This window comes from Nyctibius grandis, chromosome 9 (genome assembly GCF_013368605.1).
Source record: "Nyctibius grandis isolate bNycGra1 chromosome 9, bNycGra1.pri, whole genome shotgun sequence".
NCBI classification, from domain to species: domain Eukaryota; kingdom Metazoa; phylum Chordata; class Aves; order Nyctibiiformes; family Nyctibiidae; genus Nyctibius; species Nyctibius grandis.
Window position 1 is genome coordinate 32,901,803 of NC_090666.1, and position 21,916 is coordinate 32,923,718.

At 50.2% G+C, this 21,916-nt stretch overlaps 1 protein-coding gene across 1 annotated transcript in view; it reads right to left on the reverse strand.

Annotated features, from left to right (window-relative positions):
* Window positions 1-21,916, reverse strand: part of ITGB5 (integrin subunit beta 5) — a 64,230-nt gene that overhangs the window by 34,550 nt on the left and 7,764 nt on the right. The window contains exons 3-6 of the mRNA XM_068407338.1: window positions 16,857-17,061; window positions 11,302-11,551; window positions 7,400-7,568; window positions 1,155-1,316 (exon numbers count right to left, since the gene is read on the reverse strand). Of these exons, the coding sequence (XP_068263439.1) occupies window positions 1,155-1,316; window positions 7,400-7,568; window positions 11,302-11,551; window positions 16,857-17,061 (786 nt within the window). The remainder of the gene's footprint in view (window positions 1-1,154; window positions 1,317-7,399; window positions 7,569-11,301; window positions 11,552-16,856; window positions 17,062-21,916) is intronic.

Here is a 21,916-nt window from a genome sequence, read left to right on the forward strand (position 1 = left end):
AGCAGGCATGGGTGTAACAAGCTGGCTGCTATCTCCAGGGATGTAAGGCAGAGAGATCTAGAACTGCAGTTAAGTGGAAATGTATGATTTTCCTCCCAAAGCAGAAACATCCACTGCCTGTTCTTTCTGCATACTGGAACCATAGAGAGATTACGATAAGCTCTTTAATTCTGCAGGCTTCCCAGACAGGGAGGGTGGCAGGAAGACTCTGCTCTAGCTATCCACAAGCAACAAAATAATGAACCAGAGTTCACTTTCAAGAGACCAGTTTGGGATTTTAAACCCAAGCTGCTTCTGAAGTGCTGCCCTCAGAAAAAAACACCTTGTTTACTTGCAGACTGGGGGGCTGATTGAGAGCCTCTAAGACTCAAACATGGAAACACCAAGGCAGCATCCCCACACCAGCTACCCAGCATAACTCCACGTCAGTATGGGGGCTGTGCTCCCTTACATATACACTTGCTAGGATTGCACAGGGGGTTAGAAAGAGGATTTCTCCAGAAACACCTCCCCTTACAGGGTGACATCCATGCAGGAACAAAAATGATAATTAGTGCTTGTGATCTGCTGAATAAAGCACCGTTCTGCAGAAGGATGTGATAATTAAGTGGCAGGCAAGTGCTCATTCACCCCAGAAGTTTCCTCCACTGAGTTTAAATTAAAAAAAAAAAGGGCCAGTTTGTCTCTTTATTACTAAGACCTATGTTAGTGTTGTACTCAAAGGCTCTCAGTAAGAGGAGCATCCTGTTGTGCTTGCTAGTGTTGGCACATCAAGGTAGGCTCAGCCTCCCCAGGGAGAAGCTGACAGTCAACTGGACATTTTAGAAAAGGGATGACATATTTTATCTTTCCTCTAGACTTTGCAGGCAAATCTGATGCATCTCAGGACACCGAGTTACTTTTCCCTCCCTTGCAATGAGCCCTGAAGGAACTCGCTAAGCTCCTAACCCATTTTTGAGCATCAGAGAAGCATTCACTGTGGGGGGATGCCCAAGGGGAATAGCAAATTTTATCTGAAAACTGCTGGACCAGGTGAAACCATGCTGGTCAGGGGCTGTGTTTGCCAAAAGCTGACGGAGTCAGGGGTGGCTGATCTCCAGAAAGGTCCACCAACACCCCAAGTTCTCCAAGGCCGCCCCCATGTGCCCCCTCACCAGCTGGCTGGACGCGCTGTACTCGTTGGCTTCATTCAGGTGGCACTGGCCATCGTGGGGCTGCACCAGCCCCCCCAGCTTCCCATCCAAGGCTATGTGGGGCACATCATCTGTCGTGAAGACCAGCAGGTGAGATGCCTCCTTACGCCAGCCGATCTTCTCCTGAGGGAAAACAAACCCTGTGAGACAGCTGGTCTGCCCCTGGCAAGCCCATGCTTCGCCCCTCACCCTGCACATGGTCCCAGCCATGTGCCCATCCAGCAGCAGATCCATTAGCACTAATTTGAAGAGTACCATGCTCCTGTCCACCCATCCCTGGTAAGAAAACAAAATGTCAGGGGCCCATCTAGTATTTCCCAGCATCTCCTTCCAACACACTTACTTAGAAAGGCATGAGGAGGTATGCGGACTGTCCACCAGACCTTCTCTACCCAGATCCAAGAATAAGAATTTCAGCTGCTTTTATAGCCAAAGGACACCTGCCAACTTCCTCCACACACATTTAATCTGACCTTGTTTCCTCAGCTCTGCAGAGAGGCCAAGGCAACAGTTAGAGCTACCCCACTCAGCATTTTCATTACCACTAGCTCATAAAGGCTGTTTCTGAGCTGTGATGCACGAAGTGAGGTCCCTGCCCGAGGGGGCTGGCTTTAGTGCACCCACATGCATGCACAAGCACTCTGCCCTGGTCCCCTTCTGCACACATCTGGAAGCCATGGTCCCTCCAAGCCTCCTGCCGTTTCCTTGTGCACCACTATGTGTGTCCCGAACAGCTCAACCCTCCCTGCACCACAGCCCAGAAGAGCAGGGACACACACAGCTGGAGCAGAGCGCGGCAGGGGGACCTTTGGCAGTGGTTGCCTGCACTAATCCACGCACAACTGCCTCGCACAGCTCTGCTGTGAGCAACTTCTGTGTATGTAAAAACATGCTAATCCCAAGCCATGCTCTAGTGGTCCCTATGAAAGCAGTGAGATGCCAAGCACAGCACAAGAAGTGTCCTTTGAACCCTCCTTGGTCCCTCTGTGCAAGAACCAGACATTACCACCATCTTTCATGGAGAGAGATGCCGGGACAGATTTTTTTCCAAGTAAAGGGATAAGATTTAGGTGGTAAACATTTCCCCCCACGGAGCTTGCCCAGGTTTCCGGCTTTGCGTTGGCCCAAGAAGCAGATCTGTGCCTACAACAGCACACCGAAGCAGTTTGTTGCAATGGAAGTGGAAGGAAACAGAGAAGCTCAAAGGAAATTTTTGGAAACCATAGCGCTGCAGCACACTCCCCTGCGTTCGCTGGCTGCTCCCACTGCCAGCTCACGCCAAGCCAGGCGGGCCGAGGTCCTGCCTGCCAACCACGGCAGTGAGATCCTGCCACGGCAGAGACTGGAGCCAAAGGCCCCATCTCCCAGAGCTTCCCCTTGGGCTGGCCACCCTGCCCGTCCGCCGGCGAAGACGCAGCCCCACGCCTTCCCTCCCCACACACACCCTCCAGCCCCCGCCTCAGAGCAACACAGCACAAATCCCTCGGGAAGGGATGAGGGAAAAGCTGGTAAAAGCTTCCTGATGGGAACACAGTGTAGATGAATATACCCAACTCCTCCAGAGCTTACTGCTCAGCTTGTTTAGCAGAATCTGAACTCTGCCTTGTTTCACAGCAAGATGCTAGCCTAGGAGCTGCCAAGCCCGGCTGCAAAGGCACTTCCCATGGAAGGCGCCGGCGTGGGCAGGGCAGGAGGGCAGAGCAGGCAGAAGGATGCAGGATGACGGCTGCCTGCGCAATTTTCGCCTGCAAATGTGAGTCATAGCCCAAAGCCTGCTGATCTTTCCAATAAATATAACTCTTGCTTCAGGGACACTATTCCAGAGTAGATTTCTTTGTCCTCCCTATTGCAGAAGGCATTTTTTCTTTAATGGCATTTTAAAGACCGATACACAACACAAATAAGGCCATAGGAAGACATCTTTGGTGACACACATCCTTTGCCATGTACCAGCACATTACGGTCCAGCTCAGTATGCAAGGAGGACTTTTTTGCTGTGGGAAGCAGGAGTCATTCCACTGAAGTGACCCCACTGGACAAAAGGCAAAATATTCATGCCAAAATGTAATTTCTGAAGAACTTAGCTCAAAAGTGATTATGGCTCTTAACAATGCAAGAGGCAGTCCTTGGTCTACTCAGCCACCAGACAGAAGCCCATCCAGTTCACTTTTCTTTGCATATCCAAAGCTGATTTCTTTTTTTTTTTCCAATGATTGAGGCCAAGGAACTCCTGTTTCCTTAGAAATGCGTTAAACACAAAGAAAACGAGCTGCCTTCAAGCAGCACTCACAAAGCCGCTTCAGGGGTGATGCTGCTCTTCACCTGCCTGCTAAGCCCACGTTAAATCAAGGGCTAAGTATCCCTTTGCAGACAAACTCTCTGTGCTTCCAACACACACTTTCCCATATAAACAACATCAAAACAGCTTTGGTTGCCCAGTTCAGGAATTTACTTCCAAAAAGCAACGAGCACCCACAGTTTTGGTGCCAATATCCGGCACTGAGAGCATTTGATGCCTTGGAGCATCGGACCAGGGTGTCTCAGATGGGGTGGCCGAGCTGGTGCCGACGCCACACCGAAAGAGCTAGAGACCCATGGAAAAGGTACCCGGAGAGGCTGTCGCGCCGAGGAGCCGCCGCATCTCACGCTGCCTCCACCAGCAGCTTCCAGGCGCTGGAAAATACAGCTCTTCAGCACACAGTTTCCACCGCGAAACCCAGAGCAGCACTCTGCTCCGCTTAAAACAAATAACCACAGAGACTGCCATTTATTTTTACTGGACTGGGACTGTTGAACAAAAAAACCTGCACTGACATCTGCCCCCTTATCTGGTTTTTGATTCTCATGGGACAGAAAGGATTTTGAAAGCAGGGGTGGGACCTGACCCAAAGCAGAGTGAGCCCATGTCTCCGCAGGGCTGGGCACGCAATGGATCCTACCCCTACTCCTGTAACCAGTTGCAGTTGCCTCCTGTACCCCGAAAGACCAACATCTCACTCCTTACAGCCGACAGCGACTGGCAAAACTGCACAGCCCGGCTCTCCACAGCCTATTGAAAAGGCTGCAAAACCCTGCATCAGTATTTCCAAGCCTGGAATAAATATCTAAATTTATGCTTTGGGCGCTGAATAAAAAGGGTTTAATTGCCAAGGCACAAACTGCCAGGAGACCCCCCTGGATTCATCAGTGTGTCTAAAACTCCACCAGCTTCCCCAGTGCAGACATTTTTGGAAGAAAGAAACAGATACAGGTGCAGGACAAGTATGCCTTAGAGGTGAAAAGCCAAAACCACCTTCATTTTGCATAGCTCTGAAAGGCACCTCAGTGTCTCCCAGATGTCTTTGCCACCTCCACATACCAGTGTCTAGCAAGCACGGATCAAAACTATCTCAAAAGACACTTGATTTTCTAATCCAGCATTATCTCCTTGCTGCATCTTAGCATATAAGATCTGAAACTTATACATACCACCAAGCCATATGATGCTCGCACTTAAAGAATGGCAGAAAACCAAAATACTGCAAATGGAAAATGTAATTACAGAAGGCTGATTAATATTCCTGGCTAACCATTTTAGCATCAGGATAAAGGCTTATTGTCTCTGGCTCTTTCATGGCCTCCAGAATAACATTTACCATATCTTCATCTTTCAGAAAGGAGCCAAACCTCGGGCCCGCTCGTTAGTCTGTATTAGCTGTACAAACTTTCCCCATTCCTTGGATTGAAAACCAGGCCAAAAAACGACTTGAGCATTACAGAGCTCTTAGACAGCTCATGCAGAAGAAATGCTTGATATGAATTACAGCATAAAAATACCTAGTCAACAGAGTAGGTATTGTTTCTGCCACCTCAGCGCTTGAAGGGGAGGAGAAGACCACACTCAGACACCACGGCTTGGAAACAGCGAGGCTCTGCCATGCCGTGACCAGCTCTCACCGGGATGTCCCCCTTGACACCACAAACTCTGCTGCTGAGCACAAAGTACTTCATGGTCAACACGATGCATTGCCCCAAAGGCAAGGGACTTTCTAAGGTCATAACTGCCCTAAACCTTGGGTTTTAAATATGGCAGAGAGGGTGAAAGCTGGAAAAAGCTGGAGCGTGCCAGAGACATGCAATGGGGTACCACAGTAGTGATGAGGAAACCCACCCCAGAAGTCACCAAGGTATCTCTATGCTGCTCTTCCTGCACCAGGGGAAAATAGTTCCTGAGTTACTAGAAACTACTGTCTGTGCAGGGTTTAGTCCCCACGATACTTCATTAATCACCGCTGGATGCAAAGCGCCAGTAGTTGCAGCAAAGAACATCTTCACCAAGAAGCAGCACTCCACCACCACCCCACATGTCTGCCACCTTCACCCGCCTTGACGGTGCTGAGCCCCACCACAACCCACGGCCGCCGACTGGTCTGGGCCACCACTCAGCTGCCATAAGGGAAATAAATCACTAAGCTCCCATTTTGGCTACGGGGCTTATGAGGTCAATCAGCTGGCCCAGAATTTTGGCTATTCTGACTCTGGATGGATGGAGCCTTCACTGCTCATGCCTGTGATCAGCAGGCAGCTGCTCCACCCACAGCAAGCGGCTGCCAAGGCAGTGCGAGTTATGGCACAGCCGGTTCTCCTGCCTCACACACTGGTCCCATGGACTTTCTTTCCCACCCCCAAGCTCCAGTGATTAATTAACCACTGCGGCTGCAGAAATTCCTCTGTCAATGACCTGCCACATCACGTCAAGAGCCACATAAGCACACACACTCACCTCTGCTCACCCTTCTTAGAGGATGCTCAGTCCTCAATTTAGATGGCACCAGCATCTAAATTAATCTTCTGAATTTAGAAGGGACCAGGCTGTGCACTCAAGAGCCACAGTCAACAGTTTTAGTCCTTACCAACAGTTTGAGACTGGAACAAACATGCAGGAAATATCTTGCAGGTCTCCTGCCTTCCAGCAACAGCTTCAAACCAAGCCCTTGTGATACACACTGCAGTATTTCTGCACTTTAGGGAAATGTTGTCCCTGTTTTGCAATAACATGGTGGAAGGGACTGCAAAAACCCACACGGTGGGTGGCACAACCGAGTCACCATCGTGCGATGTCTCTGCTCTAACCATGGAGCCACCCCTCCAAAACTGAGAAACACTTTATGCCCAGACGAGCACTGTAGTTGTGCCAACAACAATATCTGTGCCAGGCTGGGAGAGGGAAGATGACTGTTGGGTGGCATCAGATCCAACTGGGCAGGTTCAGTCCTGCTGAGAGCATGAAGTGTAAATGAAGCAAACCCAGGCGAGGGAAGATCTGGTTTCCCACAAGCCTGTGTCCCATCACTCCTGCTGACAATGCCTATCTCCCAACTCCCAAAATCCAGACCCAGAAGAAAACTTGCCCAACCAAAACGACTACGCAAGGTTGGAGCAACCAAAAACCAAAATGTATGTCAAGAGGGGAAAAAGCAACCGGAGCCATCCCTGGCGAGCAGGGCAGCTCAGCCACATGGCGAAGAGGAGCAAACACTTCCATGCCTGATGCACACAGGGATATGGAGCAACCCACTTACTTGTTCCAGGAAGATCTTGAAGCAAACATCTCCAAAAACCCTATGGGCGTGGCTAACATGGCACCAAGCTAATGAACTCTGTCTTTAATTACTGCTCACAGCTCCAGTTCTGCTGACAAAGAGGGAGAGCAGGCTATCAGTGCCTGGAGGTGGGACCATCCAGCCCCACACGCCAAAGGGGGCGGGTATGAGCAGTAGGAACCAGCTCCAACCCTCAACATGGGTCAACCACTGCAAGATGTACTTAACACACACTTAAATGCATTAAGCCAACACACGGTGCTGCTGCACACAAGTGTACACGAGTCTTAAAGGATTTCATCCCAGGAGCTCAGGGATCAGCACCTACAAGTCTAAGCATGTAATCAAATCTCAGCCCTAAATTTCATTTGCAAAAGCTCCTGTTTTACCCCTTTAAACTAGAAAAGATATTAACCTTTTTTTCTTTGTCTGTTCATGTACAAAAGCACATGAAAACAATAGCATCTACTTTTCAAGGCATTTTTCATGGTTTCTGCAAGAAAAATTCAGTAGTTACTTCCAAGAAATGACATATTGAGGCTTCACCCTGGCCCAAGAATAGAGCAGAAGAAAACTCTTCCTCTTTTGCTTTGCTTTGAAACCCCAGCAATCAGAGTGACTCACCTTGCACACAGCAGCCTGCAAAATCGCATCAAAACCACCCTCTGGAGCATCTCGGTTGCGGGAAACCTTCTGTTTCTGAACTTCTTCATTGAAACGGTCAACTTTATCCGTTAGGGACAAGAGGTGGCGGAAGCCAAAGGATGGGACACAGCTGGGGAACAGCTTGTAACTGCAAGAGGAACAGAGGAATGGTCAGCTAGGAGGAACTCTACCAGCAGCCAAGAGCCGCAGAAGCTCCCAGCTCTACCAGGCTGGTCTCCAAACCTCTGTTCAGAGGGATGAAATACTTCCACAAGGCTTCGTGTTTTGGACGCTTCAATTTCTGGCTATTTATCTACATAACTCTACAGTAGAACCCATCTTTCAGTCCCCTCCCAGGGGCTTTGAGCAGCTGAAGTTTCCAGAGATCTCACCAAGACCAAACATCTCTCTCCTCGTAAAGTCCAAGTGGAGACACCAAGCACCCAGCCATGCAACTCCGGAGTTTCAGCACCCATAAAGTGGGTTTCACACTGGAAGTCTGCAGTGCAGGATGTGACCTGCAGTGATGCGGAGGAGGGCCAGAGCCACCGTCCCCAGCAGCCCAGGATGGTCAGCTGGTGTCAAAGGGCACCACGCAGGAGCGTCGCTGCCGACAGTTACTTTTCCCCTATTTTTCAATATGCATTTTCACTCTGTCATCCAGTTTTCTTGGCAATACGTGCCACTCCACACCCATTGCACGTCAGCGGGCACCTGGCAACTGCACGCCACGAGATGCGTTAATAACTAACACCAACTCGCGCATCCTCCCACTCTCCCTGCAAGCCAGTGAGCAAACACCGTCTCTGCTTTCCAGAGAGCTGCTGAAGCAGAAAAGTAGGAGTGGCACCCTAAGGCAGAGAAATGCCTCGGCAGGCTACCAGGAAAAGTTCTTTTTCCCTATAAAACAGGAGGCAGCTTTGGTGCTCACTGAGTGGCCGCGAGAGTTCAGCAGAGCAGCTCCTGCAGCGTGGGAAATGAGTGAGTGTGTGCAGGGGAGAGGGATGAGAAGGGTTAAGAAGAAAATGTGTTTAAAAAGGAGTTGGGCTGGCACTAATTCACTCTTATCTTCAAAGATAAAACCCCTGAGAACAATTAAAGGCCTCTGCTGACACATGACCCACTACGGGTAAGTTGTAAGAGGCTTTTTACACAAAGGAGCATTTAAGATTTACCACCCCTGGGAACTCAAATCCTTCACAAGGGACCCCAGAGCAGGGATTTCCACCCACATAGCCATGCACAAATCCTCCCCATGGGGCAGGTCCCACTGCCATGGGCCCAGCTGGCAATTAGAGCCATCCCTTGTGATCAGCCACATGTTCAGACTTGCATCCCACTCGCACCCAGGGCCAAGGCAAGGAGCATGCAATGTCTGAAACCTCTGCACTGCAGGGTCTCACCAAGCAGCCCTTAACTCATATGATACCTCCAGGTGCTCAGTTTGCCAGAGCCTTGGTCCAGGAAGAAAATACTGACACACTAGGGGGTCCCACATCCCATGAAGATGTAGAATTTAATCCTTTTGTGTTTGTTTCACACCTCAGGTTTGATGGCAGAAGCTGAAGGCAGCAGCAGGACAGATGATGGATAGCTAAGTGACTACGCAAGGGCTCACAGCAGTGCGGGTGGGTTATCTCAGGCTGTAACCTCCCCAAGTCGTATCACAGATGGATGGGCAATTGGGTCTTCAGTTGAACCCTCTGCCTTCCTTATCTTTTTTAATTTAGTGTTTGTTTCCTTCATATTATCTCTCTTGAATGACACTGTGGCTGTGAGAGGCCACGTCCCGGCTCCCCAGGAGGTCCCACCCGGGATGCTGAGCCAGGAGCAGGGGCGAGCAGTGAGCTGGGGTGGGATGGAGGAGGCACGAGGGATCCCAGTCAGACCCCACACAAAACACAGCCGCATCCACCGGGATGGTGATCACCATGAGGAGGAGGAGAGAGCCAGGACAGCGGGCAAAAAACACCCACCGCAGCTCATGTTTACTTGCAGCTTTTTTTAGATACGAGCAGGCCACTGGACAAAGTCTGCTTTGACACTAGAAATAGCTGCAAACAAAACCACTTCTGACAACCCACCTCGCTGCCGCATCAGTGAGCCACCTGGCAGCAGCGACAGCCCGCTCACAGAGCAGGTAGGGCAAGCCAATGCTGCTAGAGAACAACGAGGAGCCAGCACCCCTGGTTTGGATGAAGAGGAGACAGATGGTGACTGGAAGGAGCACCCACCAGGTGAGCTGCATTGCACAATCCTTCCTAAATGGTTTCTCAAGACCAGGCTGGCTTAATGTAACCCATAAACAGAAAAGCAACCACCTGGGTAAAACCAAAAGGACATGCAGATAGCCTGACCATGGTGGGAGAAGATGAGGCGACATCTCTGGATGACCTTGATGAAAGGCCACCAGCAGTTTCAGGCATGCCTCGTTGCAGAGTTGTCCAGCTCCACCCTCCCCTCCTGCACATTTCACCCTATTTCACTCAGCAAAAGCCATGTCACTTCAATTAAATCACACATCAGCCAAACAAAGTTTTCGCTGGAGCGAAACCCCATTCCCAGCCCGCGAGCAACATGAGCGGGTGATGGCGACCGAGGACAATGGAGATCACTGAGCACATCCCTCCGAGGCCATGCCACATTTTCAGAGGGAAGAGCTATGAAGAGCGTGGTGAACAGTGGATTTGCTTCATGGCCAAATCATGAGTTTTCAGTGTTAAAATCTATTTGACTTTCCTCTCTGGACAGAACTGGTGAAAAGAGAATACAGATAGTTTTGGCTCGTCAACGGTCAATGTGCACTGAGATGCCAAATGCTTGGTCAATGCCAAAATGTGCCTAGAAACTCATAGCTGATGCAAGCTCTCTTTAATCTGCCTCTCATACGGAAAACTTAAAGCATGCATGCTTGCAGAGCTTGGCATCCGTCTGTGCTGTGATCTTACACTGTAAGTATCCACGAATGGCTCAAACAAAAGCACTAACCTTACTGCCCTTACAGGACTAGGAAGCACCCCAAGGATGGATGAGATGAAGACAGCACCACAAAGGTAACTGTCAATGGTGACACTCTCCCAGGAGGGCACTTGCTGCTGTATCTATCCTTTTGTGCCAACATCCAAACCCATCTGAGCCTGGACACCCTCCACTACACCCAATTTCACTCTAGCATAATCTTTGATTCAATTTACTTGATCCTGACTCTGGCAGTTAAAGAGCAAACAAAAAGACTCCAGCGGAAAAAAAAGGAGGAAGGCTCTGATATCACCTCAAAGCAAACCACATCATTTGTGTCTTTTGCAACTGCCAGTTTGCTTTCCTTCCACAGCAATAAAGATGAAAAAAACCTGCCTGACATCTTCAAAACACTTTGCAAGAACTCATTAATCAGTCCTACAGGCCCTCACAAATCTCACTTCCCCCAAACACTTCTGTTTGGAATGACTTAACATTGCCTTGCTCTCCTTATCTGTAAAACGGAGTCAAACAGCTTAATCGATCTACTCAAAGCCAAACTATGACTCAGAGCTAGGATGAGAAATCAGGAATTTCTGGCTCTTGCTTCTTTTTCTTACAGCCTGTAAAAAAGCCTGCTATGCCTCCATCCTCATCAAGTACTTAAAAATAGATTCAGGCTCCTGATACAACAGTTCCCCATCTCTAGACACAGAGATTTCCCAACAGTCACTGCAAAATTGGAAACTGTCCTATTCTGAATCTCTCTGGAGCATCACAGCAACAGCCACGGCTAAACAGCACTCCCAAAAGCTGGGGCTTAAATGTGGTTTGTTATTTAAAACTAGAATGGGAATAGAAGACTTCAGCCAGGCTCTGTGCAAACACGGGGTTTGTCCCTTCGGGGTACACCGACCACTTACCCAATGCAGGGATTGTTTTGGTATCTTGGTGCCGTGTAGGAGAAAGGAGAAATGTTTTTGTCCACAAAAGAGCCAAACCCCAGGCGGAAATTGCTAGTGAGCTTTCGCATCTCTTCAGCCAGCTTGGTCCCCAGATTGCGAATATTATCTAGGTCGTCGTTCATGGACAGGGAGAGATCCATCAGGTAGTAGAGGTCCACAGGATAGTCCTCCACTTGCCGAACCTGAACTCGGAAGGAGGTCTGGTCACCTGCACACACACAAGAGTTGAGAGCGGTGAAAAGAAAACTCCTAGCACACATAAAATCCAGTCCATGTGCTTATTCTTTTCCCTCTCTTGCAGACCAGACAGGTCACTTGCAAAAGAAGAGGATGAGGGGAACAAGCTTTTCCAAATCCACCCCTTAGGAGACTAACAGCAAAGCAGGTAGTGACTTTGGGTCCTTTTAAGCTATGTGGTTTCCTGGCTAGCAAGAAAAAGACACATCTATAGAGTGCATGTCTCTATTTTACTTCGAAGATATGGGAAAGGGTCTTTCCATCTCAGCTGAGAGAACGTCTAAGGGGGTACACATGAAAAATGCTGCTGCATTTTCCTAGAAAACTGGAAAGAAAAGCAAGCAGAGTGAACCTCAAATGGATGTTTCATGGACTACTGAAAGAGGGACCCGGCACACGCTTACTTGGGTACATCCTGAAAGCAAATCACAGGCAGTCCAAGAAGTCCTGTACAAAAGAGAGGAGGAGGTGGAGCAGAAGAAGGAAGAGGGTCAGGAGAAAACAGTCAGCATGGGTGAATGCAAGATGTCCTCTGAGCTGTGCAAGGAAGTCAAGTCAAAGCAGACACAGAAGAAACACATTTGAGAAGGACCTCTCCCCCGGAAAAGAGCTGTGCCGCTCTGATTCTGGAGAAAGCAGGGCAAAAGGGAAATGAACTGGAAAAAGAAGGTTGTTAGGGTCACCAGGGGAAGCAGGAGGCAGAGATGAACACAAGTGAAGGAGCTGACAGGGCTGAGTCATAGGCTGCACGAATGTGAAGAAGAGCAGAGGAAAGACTTTCCCCGACCTTCCCCTTCGCCAAACCGCTTTCACCAGCGATACCCTCCAGAAGGGGTCCCTGGGAGGGGAGGCCACCGCCGGCACTGCCCACGCCTCGAGAAAGGTGAAGCAGTTTCAAAGTGAACTCAACTTCACACCAGACAGACCTCGGTGTGGAGCCAGAGAGGAGGTGGCAAATGTTTGCCTTACCCTTTGGTGAGAGAGGGGTCTAAATGGAAATCCCAGACTCCAGCACCCTCAGACCCCAAGCTAGTTTGGAGATCCCACATCCCAGCTGCCACCTCAGACCCTTTTCCAGCTCAGCGGGGTCTCAGACCCAGGGACTCAGATCCTTTCAAGACCAAGCTCCCCCTCCTGCCCACCTCTCCCAGCTCTTCACGGCCAAGGCTGAACTTCGGGCACTGGTAGGTTCTGTAGAACACTTGTGGTTTCCTCTCCTCTTCCCCAGAAATGAAACATTTTTTCGTACTGTGAAAAAATTTCCCTGGATGTTTTATTGTTCCCTTCATTGTCCGGAGCAGCACAGCTGCTCCCACTTAATTCCAGCCCAACAACATGCAGCGACAGCATCCCAAAACCACCGCACTGGTGAGACACGGCACAAGGGGCTTTGCAGCCTGGAAGGGCTGGGGTCATGCTGTGCCGAGATGCACACAGGGCCAAACACCCTCCCTGGCTCCTGGATCTGCTTTGTAGTGATTCCTGCAGCCGTCCCCATGTGCGGGGAGCGAGCAGACACTCTCTCCCAGCCCTCAGCAGCAGCATCCTCAGCGAAGGAGCTGGGGTCCCAGCACCCAGGGGGACACGCATACAGGTCAGAGCCTGCCTCTTCTACAAACAAAGTGTGAAGGGTTTAGATCCACGTCTGTGCTCTTTGCTCCACCAGTTCCCTGTGCATCTCAGCCAGCTCGGTGTTGGGGTACCAGAGGAGTCAGTGACAGCTCCTAAACCAAGACCTTCCCTCTAATGATTTCCCTGCACATTTAGATCAAGGGTGGCTTCCAAGCCAGGGCTTCTCTTTTTACAGGTAATTGCTCCCCGCTGCATGTGCTACAACCCTGCCTGGCAAAGGCACTGTCTGCAAACATACACACGTAGGTATTGCCCAGGCACTGGCTGTAGGAAGCAGGAAACTCTTGCCATAAATATCCCTCCTTATTCTTCCCGGCTTTGGTTTCCCACAGGAGCAGGACCTTCCCGGCACAGCATGGAGATGTGCCATGCAGCAAGGTACAACTCAGCACAGGGCCTGCAGCAAGCAAGGCTGTTGAGGTTGCTCAATCAAATTAGGTGGGCCTGATGCTGTACCTGGCACGCATTTGGTGGGGGGGAAAAAGGAGAACGTCGTTCATATCATGCAATAGCTGTCAGCACTGATTGCAGGGTACGAAACCATGATTGTAAACTTGGCTTTAATTCAGTGCTGCAGGAATGTGTTTAACTCCAGGAAAATTCATTCCTATGCCTGTTTTTTTCACTCCTACATATTTTTCCCACTTGAATACTCAACCCTTTCAGAAAAAGAGGATGTGTCCTTCTGCATGTGATGCTCCCAGCATTTCAGTTTCCAGAACCGTCTTCTTCCTGAGCAGGTCTTAAGATGGGAATTCCTGTGCCAGAAAGCGTATTTGGGATGCTCTGATCATAGAATCACAGAATCATTTTGGTTGGAAAGGACCTTTAAGATCATCGAGTCCAACCGTTAACCTAACACTACCAAGTCTACCACTAAACCATGTCCCTAAGCACCACATCTACTCATCTTTCAAATACCTCCAGGGATGGTGACTCCACCACTTCCCTGGGCAGCCTGTTCCACTGCTTGATAACCCTTTCCGTGAAGAAATTTTTCCTAATATCCAATGTAAACCTCCCCTGGCGTAACCTTCAGACCTTCTTCTCTTAATAGTTATGAATTTATTAGTCCCTGAGAAGCACCAAAAATAACAGGATCCTGGGCCTGGTTCTTCTGTCATTCCTAACTGCACAAATCGATTATCTCAGAGCAAATATTGCTAAGGTATGTAGCTGTAAGTGCAAAAGAATTTATTATTCTCTGTGCACAGTGTAACTTTCACGCTCCCAGGGGTAATCCAGCCCTTTTCTCCACATACTGTCACCACCATCCTCTCCTTAGGGCTTTTACTGAAAAGTTTTTAACTCAAAACTTAACTCAGAAATGTTTCCTGGGTACTGTCACACAGAGGCAGTGCAGAAACTGGAAGAACTGCTTTTGGCCAGTTTACAAACACAAACTCGACAACCATGCTTATCCATGAAAAGCTGCTCTTTCTGCTTGGTGAGGCTGAAGGCTCAATGGACAATAAAACCTGAATCTATTTGTTTCTTTTAATTCCTTTTACACTCTTCATATTTTTCATCTAACCAGGACACTCTGCTGGACACAAGATTAAAAAGCAATATTATAAAAACTAAATGCTCGATTTGAAAGCTACCCTGTGAAGGACATCCATTTAGAGCCTTTGGAAATCAGCTGTGGGCACCGAGATTTGGGGATGTGACTTCTGCCACGGGACGATTAGATCAAACTGCCTGGGTGGGAATGGCAAACAATTCACAATTCGCTCCCTTCTGCTTCTGCTTAGCGGTCTAAGAATAAAAGATCACCATTGCCACAGACCACCGTGTGAATTCATCTTTGAAACAGTACACCCTTCCCGCCCAAAATTAAATCAACATTGTCTCCTTTTTGTCTTGGGTTCACAGGGTGAAACCCATTCTCAAGCTCAAGGATTAATGGATAATTTAAACTGGGGATGCTAATACAAGGGTTTAGGAAGTCATCAGCCCTAAGATGGAGTGCTGCCGACATCAAAAAGAGAGGAAAAATGGGAGATAGGATTACAAACACCTAGGTATGTTCCTCCTCCTGCAACGACTCTGATGCTCTGCAAGACGAGCACAGGGAGGGGAGCTCCCCAGCTCAGCATGAGAATCGCTGCGGGGGCCCTCGGGGTGATTCCTGCAGCTCAGCCCAGACCTGGAGGGCTTCGCCGCCGCCCAAGGAGAACTGAAGGTGGCCACGAGCGTGGTCCTCAGCGAGGGCTGGCAGGAACAGCACACCAGCCCTGCGCAGTCCAAAGCATCTGCCAGCGCAGCCCCAGGACACAACACAGAGACGGACCCCCACGCCCTGCCGTACAGCAGGACCCCCGCGCCCTGCCGCGGACCGGAGTGGTGGGGATCCACGCCTCTGCCTGGGCAAAGCTGCCGGGGACTGGGCAAGGGGAATTTGCTGAGCACTGCACGTGAAGGAGGGTCTGGGGGAGGCGAGATGTGGAAGCTGAGCCAGCCCTTTCTGCCAGGAATGGCCTCCAGAAACAGGACTAGTAACAACTCGCTTTCGTTTATGGGAACAAACCTGTTTCATCAGCAATGTTCAGTTGCAGAAGCCATGCACCTAGCCACGCAGCCAGTGATAACCACCCTCGGGTACCTGCTTTTAAGGCTTTGAAGCAGAATTTTTTCATGTTTGAGGGCCTGACTGATGACAGCAGTCATACTGCTGACGAAGAGTTAAGAGAGGACAGCTATCCAACCCACAGAATTAAAACAAAAAGTCCTGCAGCAACGGGTAGGCTCTGGGAGAGCACTGGTAGCACGAGCACCAGCTCAAACTCCTATTTTTCTTGGGCAAAACATCATATTTCATTTTTCTGTATGCTCATGAGAGCTGTCACAAAACTGTAAGCCTTAGAAACCCACACCAATTGCTTATAATGAATCGAGCTTTTATATTTGCTTCTTAACTTTGCAATAAAGAGCTTTTTTTTCCCCCCCTTCAGAAATATTGACTGCCAAATTTTTGCAAGAATTCTGAACCCACATTAAAGCCTCCCCCCACCATGCAAAAACTTTTGATAACAGGCATGCTCGCATGGCTCAGCCCAGCCGTTCCCTTCTAATTTTTAATTAAAAGGAAGAGATTGAAGAAAAGTGATGGCTCAGGGGAATGAAACAGGGATCTGGCTCCAGTCCAAGGCCTGAGTCACAAGTTCAAATCTCCATCTTCTGCCTTGATCCCACGGCTCCTTTGCATACCGACAGAAAACAGATATGTGGTTTTGTTTCCAATTTACAGAAGGAGCTGTCTCAGTTTAGAGTCAAGTACTGTCAGCTTGGTGGAGGATCCAAAGTTATTTTAACTCCTTCCATCCAGCGATTACATTTTTTAAGTCAAGCACATTCCTTTTAAACACATGCAAGGGTTAAGACGAGTATTGGTAACAGTTTTGGGCAGGATTTGACTGACCTGGCATAACAGCAGTGTCCTCCCATAGAGAACATACACCTCAGCCCCAAACCTGTTCGCGATGCACCACCGAAGCTCACGGGCTCTGGAAGGGGCCAGCAGCCACCTGCTTTAGTGGGCTACAAGGTCAGGGGCTACAACACGCTCTCAGCATGTCCCAGCCACCCCTTCCCACCCTCACAAACACATGCCAGCCTACGGCTCACAGCCGCTGGGGACTCACCAGGACGAAGATTCAAGGCAACCTTCTGAGGCGTGATCTGCGTGACATCCAGGTGGGTCTGGCCGGACCCTTTGCTACTCAGAGGGACATTCTTCACCACGCTGATGCTGCTGCTGGGGTTTTCGATGGCTCCGGCACAACCGTTTGCAATCAGGTTCTGCAGGAAGTCGCACCGCGACGTGATGGACTTTGTGCTGCCGAACTCCTGAGGGGGTGAAGAACGGGAAGAACGGACAAAAGGGAAGGGGAGAGAGAAACATAAATCCCACAGCAGGAGCTTTGTTTTGACATGCTGGTATCCGACCCAAACAGGAGATGACAAGGAGAAGGTGGTGTCATTTGTGGTGGCTGTACTCAAAAGCAGCCTGCACTGAGCCTTGAGCCTGTCAAAGGGATCCACCAAAAAAGAAATCCTGCAAGGGTTTGAAAATTGAATTTGCTCTCAGACCACCGCAGCAGAAAGCTAAGCCTGGGTCTTCACCCCAGCCACAGCAGCAGCACTTGCTCCCCGCCCTGTGAAAGCACGGCAAAGTGTTTGGCTTGCTGCCTGGACAGCCGATTGCCATCTCTTTGAGGGGAAGAGGTGAGAAGCTGTTAATTTTTGCACATGCATCGCCTGGAAGGAGCTTTGCAGAAGAGAGAAGAGAGGACAAGGAGGTGGCACCGCAGGAAGCAGGACAAACCCACCAACCGAGAGAGCCAAGTCAGGATGTGAAGCTGGAGACTGAGGCTGGGTGGCTCCAGCAACCTGCACCCTCTTCCCCAGATGAGACGCCCTATGTCCCCATGCAAGCACCGCGTGTCCCTCCTCCCTCACACCTCCGCACTGCAGCTCTTGGCATGACACCATCACATGGGAAAAAAAAAGCGACCACAGCAAGTGGTCCTTGAAGCAGAGCACAGATGGAAAGATTTGCCATGGGCAGGCTGTCCTGGGCGGCTTTGCTGGAGAATAAGGGCAATGGGAGATCCTGCGTGGGAAGTGGTCAAAAGGCAGCCCATGCCCGCCGCAGGCAGCCGCTTGTTCCTGAGGGACGGGCTGCCATGGCAGGGGGTCTCCCAGCGCCTGTCCCCAGAGCTCCAGCCATCGCTGCGGGCCCCGTGCGTGGTGCACAATGCAGCCTTGTGCGGGCGGCGCTCGGGAACAGCCGACCTGCACAATGCAGCCTTTTGCGAAGAGCCCGTTCGTTAGAATGCCTTTTTTTTTTAAAGGGGTCAAAGGGAGCAAGTCGCATGCCCAAAACTTATTGAATTTTCAACAGCTGATTCCTACTTATTTCTGCACTATAACAATAGAGACAACCATCTTCTGCTCCACGTCTCACCAACTAAAATGACATGAAATAATGCCGAGAAGATGCTTGCAGCCACGCCAGTCCCTCCTTCAGCCACACAGCATGGCAGAGGACAGGGGAGACACTGAGGAGGGAGAGGTCATCCAACAGATCTTGCCTTCACACCCCACAGGGTGCTCCGGGGGTCCCCCAAGGACAGCCTCGGCCGTGGGGCCTGAGGACATAGGCAGAGGCTCTCGGCTGCATTTTCTCACTACGAGGTCCCAACGCTATTTGAAAAATGCAAGATTTGCATTCCAGCATCCAGCAGCGGGGATCAGCCAAGGAGACGGCACGTCGGATGGATGCGAACACAAATTTCTTGGAAGGCATTGTGTAAACAGATGAGCTTCCAGAAAGGAGGACTGGGACTATTTAAATCATCTCCAGCATGACAAAATAGAAATCAGAATCCCTCACAAAACCGAAAACAACTCACAGCCTTTCAGAGCAGCACGTTTAGCGCAGCCTAAGAGAAAAGTCTCTCTTGGATGTGGTTTGACCTAAAGTCAGTGAAAAGCCAGCGGAGTCCAGGCGTTCTCCCTTGCTGGTCCACCCAGCAGCAGGGCACATGCGGGGAGATGCTCTCCTGCTCTCGCAGTGCCTGGACCATGGCTCCAGGTGAGCACTTCTGTCAGCTCATTTCTGCTGGCCACCTATTAGAAAGGACACTCTGGCTGCGCAAAACCCAACACAAACAGCACCAGGAGTGCAGCTGGGAACCTTTAGTTATTCCCCAGGAATTACCACTGGAGAGAAGCATCCAAATAGGACGATATTTAGGGCTGCTCGTGCAATTGCAGCCTTTATCAGGCGTTTCCAATCCTCCCCGGGGTCTGCTCCAAAGCCTCTTGATGTGAACGGAAAGACTCGACTTCAAAAGGCTTTGAATTAGGGCTTAATTTTCTGGCTGGGGCTGGAGGGGTGGGCAGCCCGGGGAGAGGAGGATGGCGGCTTCCTCCCCCAGCTGCTACTCTTTAGCAGTCGAGCTCATAACACCACGAGAGACGGCGCTGGGTATGGTACTGGTTATACCCATGTTCATCATCCCAGTGAGGGGCGTACACGAAAGCAGCATCCGCACGCCAAGGACGAGGCAGCACCGGCGCAGGGCGAGGAGCCTGCCCGTGTGGGACCTGCCTGGAGCTTTTTTGGGGTAGGGCGCCCGTGCATGTGCAAGCCTGTTTGCACGGCGGTGAGAAATGGTTACTGATGCCATGTGCTCTCCTGCAGCCTCCATGACAGAAGTTCTCCAAAGGAAGCCCAGGAGGTTGGGGGAAAGCCCCTGCACAACCCCTCCTGACGGGAGCTGCACAAAGCTCTCAGGTCAGCAGCACCTCTGCACAGGTCCCCCTCGCTTGACCCAGCTATTTTCTCTTGAACGTTCTTCTAAAATGGGCCCAGAGGACTTGCCACAGGACAAGCTGCAGCTCAGATCAAATCCAGGCCCTTTCTTGTTTGGTGAAATGCTGCATTACTCAGGGTAGAAAAAATAACCCCTCTTCAGGGGTGCAAAAGCCCCGGGGAAGGGGGTGCAGCTCAGCACCCAGGGACTGCAGGACTGACCCCTACTTCTGCTTCGGTTTCTAACCCAGGCAGGGTGACACCGAGCAGGGGAATGACAGTGGCCTCGGGAAAGCCCCAGCAATGGCCGCAGCACCCAGCAAACACCCTTCGCATGCACCCACAGGTCAAAACCCAAAGCCAGAACTGTGTCTACGAGGTACCATCCAGCTCAAGCGCAAAGTTTTCTGCGACAGAGAAAATCGAGGCTCACGGAGGTTAAATGAAAGGAAAAAAGGATGAGAAGATTTGAGGAGCAAAGGGTATCGCACAGCTCCAAATAATTCATGAGCAACCGAGTGGAAAGGCAGCCCCTCACCAGCTCAGACGTGGCACGCTGGTTCAAACCCCAATTCCCCCTGGGCAGAGGACACCTCACAGTTAGTTAAGCAATTCCATGCACCCAAATACCTGCCAACCACCTGCCTGCATCAGCGAGAAATGCAGCAGGTACCCCACAGCAAGCAGGAACCGCCCCAAGCACTGCTTTGTGCCACGGAGAAGCATCGGTTTGGGAAGATCCCACCTAGTGCTGGTTGGTAACGCCGGCTGCTCGCAGCCCTGTGGGCACTTTGCGGTCTGGCCTCTGCGCTGACAAGCTCACAAAAGCAAATGGATGCAAGCAGCCCAAGTGAATGGCAACGGCAGTGGGACAATTACATGCTCATCAGTTGACAGTTTTAAGACAAATTGCTTGGTTCATGCCATAAAAATGGAGAACAGCACGGACTGTATGTAACTGACTATATCTAGCTCCTGACATGTCCCTACCATTTGTGCTTTAATCGATCCAGTTCTGCATTAATTCAGTCTGAACTACGCTTTCTTTCTCCATTTAAAAAAATTGACATGTTCTCTCTAGGAACATGCTTGATTTTCCTTCCTCATTCTCCAGGCACACATTCCTGAGATGGGAGAGGATGGGGTACAAGCAATCTGCTGGCAAACAGAGGGTGCCCAATGAGTGAATTTCAGTTCAGTTAACCAAAAGGGAAATTTCAGTTTAATTAATGTAATTAATGTGCACCTCTATTTTGCATGTACACGTATAAATGCATCCTCATAAGTAATGCATGGACGAATACACAGTGTACACACATCTAACAAACAAGAGGAACCTCTGCACGTTTGCTCCCCAAAGCAGCAATCAGAAGATAACGGCACCGTAATGACATAATTTCCGCCCCCCATATCAGTACCCCCAAATGCTCTTTTGGAGAGCCTCTCCCCTGCAATCACTCCAGGTTGATTTCTCATGAACACAAACCCCACCTGTCTATCCCACCCCACCTGGCAGCTCAGAGGACACCACTGAAGCCACTTCCAGAGCTCCCTGCTGTCCCCAGCAAGCCCAGCTAGCCCTGGTGAGCCTGGGCAACCTGACAGCACCACAGAAGATCAACGAGCATCCTCCTCCTCTCCCACCCACAAAAACCAGGCTGCCGCAGAGATCGCAGCAACCCCATGGGCCAGAGTGCAGCTTCCAGCCAGAGTCTTTCACCAGCAGTGTGTCAGCAATTTCTAGTCATTACCAGCTTCTGGAGCTTGCAGGAGAAGTTGAGGAATCTCCTCAGATTCCAGCACAGATGGAAAGGCTGCAGCAGTCTCCGTCACCTAAGAGTCACATATTTCCCCCAGACAGCCCTGTTTCAAGGCACGCTAAGGTGACAGTTAAGGACGCTCACATATACCTCCTCTTTTAAGTGCCATTTAAGCAGATTACCCCATTTAAGTCCTGCCTTTCAAGGTATTCTTCCACGAGCCAGCAGAATCAATGTTGGCTTCCAAATTTCCAACAGCCCAAAGACTTGTGGTTAGCTCAGGAGCCCCTGGGGGCTCCGGGGCTGCCGGATACCAGAAGCTGCTATCATCAACTCATCCATCATTACCCTCTCTGATGGGAGCAGAGATGCTGAACACAAGCAGAAGTGAATAGAGGCTGATTCAAGCCGAGGGGACGTGGTGCACGCTGTACTAACAGGTTAGGAGTTACAAATTTGTGGCATGTTGACTACTCTGCTGTAAGCGCCTATCTATACACATGCTCTTACCCTCACAATTCAAGGCAGTGTAGACACAAGGAACTTTATTCCCCTTGGAAAGCCATCGGGACAGGGCTCCTCACATCGCAGAATTGCTTTCGCACACTCCTAACCCCTGTTT